The sequence below is a fragment of the Eublepharis macularius genome, chromosome 7, assembly GCF_028583425.1.
Source record: "Eublepharis macularius isolate TG4126 chromosome 7, MPM_Emac_v1.0, whole genome shotgun sequence".
NCBI lineage: Eukaryota > Metazoa > Chordata > Lepidosauria > Squamata > Eublepharidae > Eublepharis > Eublepharis macularius.
Genome location: NC_072796.1, coordinates 52779602 through 52785601, shown reverse-complemented (window position 1 = coordinate 52785601; position 6000 = coordinate 52779602). Strand labels below are relative to the sequence as shown.

At 43.3% G+C, this 6000-nt stretch overlaps 1 protein-coding gene across 1 annotated transcript in view; it reads left to right on the top strand.

Moving 5' to 3' along the window:
- The first annotated feature begins 2199 nt into the window (after positions 1-2199).
- ZNF236 (zinc finger protein 236) overlaps positions 2200-6000 on the top strand; it is a 79093-nt gene continuing 75292 nt past the window's right edge. Inside the window, exon 1 of the mRNA XM_054986044.1 lies at positions 2200-2266. Within this exon, the coding sequence (XP_054842019.1) occupies positions 2203-2266 (64 nt within the window). The 5' untranslated portion in view covers positions 2200-2202. The remainder of the gene's footprint in view (positions 2267-6000) is intronic.

The following is a 6000-nucleotide window of genomic DNA, read 5'->3' as shown; positions in this document are numbered from 1 at the left end:
GGCTAGAACCTAAAAGTTTTAAAATATGAAAAAGGATTAAAGTGGGATCTTATATTAGAGCTCCATCCCACATCTTTTTATTTCTGCATTTTGGCTATCCACCCCAAAATATAAACACAAAATGTATCCAGCCATATACATCATCTTCAAAATGCTGGCGGTATTGGAGAGAGCTCCTGAAATGGCAGAGAATGAGCCATGCTGCTGTACTGGAGAGATGAGCTCCTGAGTCACCAACTTCTTTAGTTGGACTGTTGCTGTAGAATCTTTGGATAAGAGGATCAGACAAATAGCTGCACAGCTGAAGGAGTGGCGGCTTTAGAAGTACTTTACCAGTCCTCCCATTCATGAGCAGACAACAGTCCTTCTAACTCCTGGGCGCACACAAATGCAGAAAACCGTACTGCAGCCAGCTCCTTTACAACATGTACAACTCATTTGTTGCAAACATTTGTTTGACTTTGTGAAGCTGAAGGCCAACGGCACCTTAAAGAAGGGTTCAACTTAGTTCTAAATCTGCAAACACCTTTGGAATTTTGACGCAAGGTGGTGGGTACATCCACAAAACAGCTGCCACAGGAGGTGGAGCAAACCACAAAATGTCAAGAAGTGAAGTCGTACATGATTTTAATAGTAACTTCTCCACATTTCAGACAGAAGTTCTGTCTAACAGGAAGCCTTTTGTTTTTATTTCTAACTCCATTTATTCCCCACCTTTTGTCCCCAATGGGATCCAAAGCAGCTTACATCATTTTCCTCTTATCTATTTTATCCTTACAACTCTCTAAGGTAGGTTAGGCTGAGATTTGTGACTGGCCCAGGGTCACCTACAGAACTTCTGTGACAGAGTAGGTATTTGAACCTGGGTCTTCCAGATCATAGTCCAACACTCTAATCACTACGCCACATTGGCTTTCAGTTTGAAAGTGAACATATTTTTTAAAAATATTTTCTTGCATACTAACACCTTGCCTTCAGTAACACAGCAGTTTTACTGTTAATGCAGCTGCAAAAGTCTGCAAAGCCAACCAGATCTCCAATGACCAATGAGAAGCCCTGCTGGGCAAAGGTCCAACCTGGCTCCACCTCCTTTCAAAAACACTTGGTGGGCTAGCAGAAAGGTGTCATCAGGCACCACGGTGCTCATGCACCATATCTTAGGTAGGTTTGTTTGCATGAACAACAATCCTACTCCTATTGCATTGTTTGGTGGTGATGGTGGAGAGTGCCCTAAAGTCATAGCTGACTTATGGCAACGCCTGGCGAGGTTTTCAGGACAATAGACTAACAGAAGTACTTTGTCATTGCCTGACTTTGCAATCCTGTTCTTCGTTAGATCTCCCATCCAGTTAGTGACCAAGGCAGACCCTGTTTAGCTTCTGAGATCTGATGAGATCAGGTTCACCTGGACTATCCAGGTCAGGGTATTGCATTGCTTATTATAAGTCTTATTCTGCCTGACTGAACTATTTTTATAATTCGTAATCGATCTTGACTCTTAGGCAGAAAGGCAGGCTATAAACAAGATAAACAAATACCGTCAGTAGTCATGCAAAATAAAGCCCGCGTCAGCTTTCTCTCTTCAGATATGGATGAACTGGAACAGATTCGAGCAACATGCATTTAAATTGTAAGCACGTAAATAATAGCGCTTAGTTCAATTTAAAAACACTTAGCGATATATGAATCTTCAGTTACTAACAGCATTCCCCTCCTTCACACACACACACAGAGGCCGCACAAAAGTTCTGACTATAACCGTCCGACAACACCTTCGTAAGTATTAGAACCCCACAACTAATAATCATTACACCAAGAACTGCCCTTCTCGCTCCCGACCGCATTTTATTCGCTTCACGTAGCACGCATGCGCTTAATTCCGCGCAACACTAGCCGACTGCGCGCGTGCGCTGATTGCACCCCCTTTCTTTTCCTGGCGTTCGCGCGTTCATGTTGTTTTCCGGTGCCTCACACCTCCGTAGTATTACTTTCTCTCACGTGCGCCTTTGTGCGCTTGCTCGGCTTCACAGGGCTGCGTTCCACCTTCTCACACATTTCCCCTCCCCCACCCCCTTTCACCAGCCGCAATATCTCAGAATTCGAACCTCTCAACTGCCTCTCTCCCTCCGCCGCTGTTGTGTGCGCGCGCTCGCGCGCCACCGCGCGGGGGAGGGGAGGGAGGAAAAGGGGGAGGGGGCAACCATGCCGCGGGGGCGGCCTCCAAAACCTGGCGGCAGAGAAAACACCCAAGCAGCCACCGAGTCAGGTAATAATTAAAATAAAAAAGGAAAGAAACGCGGAGGGGCTTCTGAAAGGAAAAACAAGGCAGAAACTGGAAGACACGGGCGCTGAATCTCCCTCACGCCGCGCACAGGGTGAGGACGACGCCGTAGAACAATCCGCCGGGCCTTGCATATAGTCCCCGGATATGGGGGAAGGCGAAGGAGGAAGGCCGGGTCTATTGTGCGAGGGACTTAGTGTGTGGCCGGGCCTGTGCGGAATGATACCGAGCTAACTCCGCGCTGCCGGAGGCGGAGGAGCCGCTTGTCGCTCTCGCCGCGCGCGCTTATAAACCTATATATAGAGGGAGGACTAGCGAAGACCCTGTCAGAGCGGCGAAGGGAGGCCGCGAGGGGCGAGGACGGCTTCCTTCGCTATTAGGCGGCTGCGGCCGTGTGTGGTTGTGGAAAGGGAGGGGGCGTTAGGTATTCGGCCTTTATGCCGAGGGTGTGGAGGGAACGGTTTCCTTCCCGGTGCTCGTTAAAAAAGAAAATCTCGTGAAGCTGGTTATTTCTTAGCTGCTGAGAGACAGGAGAGGCGCCCCTCCCCGTAGGTCGCCCTGTTGCTGCGCTAAAACAACGCCCTTTCCTCCTCCTCTGCTCGTCGAGCGGGCTTTAAAGCCTTCATCGAACGCTCGTATGTTCATTGAATAGGCTACTCCAGGGAATGCGACTGCCCGACCCCAGTCCTGGAAGTAAAGCAAGGCCCAGTCATTCGAATGAGAGTCACAGTCAATCAGTGTTCAGAGACTTCTTGTGTAAGATTAAGGACAGCATTTGTTCTCCCTATCTTCAGCTGTAGAAGGTGGAAGTCTTAAAATTGCTTTGGGCCAGCCATGCACCTACTACAGCATTTTTAAAAAAAATTATTATATTTCACTGCATTCTGTGGACTCTAGCTGCCCTAAGGCCACCTATATCTGTTCACAGAAGATTCATAACCTCTAATTTTGTGTTATAAAAATGGTAAATTCCTTTTTGGGCCTAATGTTTTCTTATTATTTGCTTCCCCCCCAAAGTTTACTACTTTTGGCATATGCTTGATTCTACCTTTGTCTACTTCCCCAGTCCCAGTTCTCAAAGGAAAACTGGAGTTTGTTACTGAGGATCTTGAAGTGGAAGATGAGAAATAAAAGTATTATTGTAAGAAAAAACTCCAGTAACAAAAGTCTTGTGACACTTTAGTCAAGTTTATTGGGACATTAGCCAGAATCCACTTTTCCAGATGCATGGTCTTGGTTTCAGTTGGTATATATACATTAAATGACAAACAGCAGAAGTGCCAGCATGGTCAGCATGTTGGACTAGGACTGGATAAATATGGGTCTAAGTCCTGTTAAGCTGTAAAGCTCTTGGTGAGTTGAAGCAAGTTAGCCTTGCCCTACCACACATGATTGTTGTGTGAATAAAAATTGAGAGAGTAATGTACTATCCTATACTACAAAGAAGGATCTGATAAAAATGAGAAGGAAAGAATTTTTCAAGACACGCGTTTCTTTTTTTGATTAAAAATGGGTTTTTAAAGTTTTTGCTGCAGACAATTTGAATTTTGGAGTTTTATTAGGTAGTCATAGAAACAAAATTACATCATTAAGATGAGACTTGTAGTAATAAATGTTTCAAATGTAATTAACTGTTCCCTTCTCATTCTAATATGTCAGCATTGGGTAAAGTTTTCCCTTACAGGAGGTAAAAATTACTTTTTTATAGAGCACACCCATGTTGGAGCTTCTTATGTTATTGGTAGAGAGTACTAGTGCTAAACGGAGCCTGGGGAAAGTCACATAAATTAGTCCCTTCCCCCACTTTCATAGTGGAAATCAAATAGTAAAACTTCATTTCAGAGGATGAAAATTCTGTGACATATTAAGGACCATCAGTACCTATGTTTCCCTTTTTATGTGCTGTCCAGATTTGCCCATGGTTGGTAAACACAGGTATTAAAAAAAATCTTTAAAACCTTGAAGATTGCTAACAGTTCATCAGTGAAAATCATTACGTATTTGAGAGCTAGAGGCATGGTGGCAATTAGGCTACCAGTGAAAAATCCCGGGCCCTGTGTGATTCTCACTAATACCTTCCAGTAGCAGTTGGTACTTGCAAAAAAGTGAGAACATTACAAATCACAGGTGCCAAGTGATTCCCACTATAGCTTCCCTTCGCTTCACTTCAGCTTTCTTTATGGAATCCACTCCTGTCAATCATAAATAAAACCTTAGTGTTCAGAAACCTCTAAATATGGATGTTGGGTACAAAACAAGCAACATGAATTCTATTTACTTTATACATTGCTTGCAAGATTCTCAGAAGAGTCTGAGAGGAGTTAGCCGTGTTAGTCTGTAGTAGCAAAATAGCAAAGAGTCCAGTAGCACCTTTAAGACTAACCAACTTTATTGTAGCATAAGCTTTCGTGAGCCACAGCTGACAAAGATAGCTGTGGCTTTCGAAAGCTTATGCTACAATAAAGTTGGTTAGTTTTAAAGGTGCTACTGGACTATTTGCTGTTCAGAAGAGTCTGGTTCCTCTCTGCTGGAAACTGGTTAAAAAGAGACAAGTGACTTACTGACAGCTACAAATTTAAGGCAGAGGTGGCACATATAACTGCAGCCAACCATTTCTGTATTCGCTTCTACAGTGCAACATCCATTTTACTGAACTCAGATTAATGTTACTGGTCTAAAACCACAGCTGAGAAGGTAGATGAATGTGTATCAAACATCAAGGCGTGTATCAAACATCGTTATTTTTATTTCAAGAATCCCAACTCAACATTTACTGCAATATCCTGGTGTGCTTGTTGTGAATTGTTATCCACCTTTTGATGTCCAGCAGTCTCTCAAAGTGATGCTGCATAATTCATTCAGTGCGTAGTTACTGAATGCAGTAAAACAAGGTGTGATGGCTGCTAATTTACATTATCTTTAAAAGATGATATATTCATGAAGAATCAGTCTATCAAAATGTACCATACTAAAAGGAACTTCATCTTCAGAGACAGTATAATTGTATTTTATTTTACTACAGTGAATATTAAAGTGGGTGACTTTTGATCACAAAGGTAGCAAAATCAGACTTCTTGTGTTCTTGGATATCCCCAGGAATGCAAAAAAAAAAAATAATTGACCACAAGAAAAAGTTTCTCCCCTTGCCTGAAGCCTAATATGGACTGAGCATGTTCTAGGAGACACAGTGTTGAGAATTGCTGAGCATCAAAGAAGATCTGCATAGTTGGGGAAACTGGCCTACTCAAATCCTTGAGAACCTGTAAGGGGAAGTTTGGTGTCTACCGAGGAAAATTTCCAAATTGTTTCCCCCCCTCCCCAGACACAAATCTAGTGCCTCTATATAAGAGGCAGGCAATGGCAAACCACCTCCGTTCATCTCTTGTCTTGAAAACCTGTGCAGGGGCACCATAAATTATCTATGACTTGACGGCACTTTCCACCACCACCATAACAGATACTAGTGTTAAGTTACAGGTTGACAATAACTTCTATATCTGCTCATGAGCTCGCAATTAGGTGTCCTAGATCTGTCCAAACTAATGACCATATTCTCTGTTCCTTCCAAATGAAGAAAACAATCTCTTATTACTAGACCAATCATTTTTTCTCAGTTCAGAATCAACTGTTATGATGCGCTTTCCCCATTGGTGTCTAGTCTCCCAGTTCTCAGTCTCCAGTTTTCCTGTTGCCTCCAGACAGGACGACAAAGCAGCAAA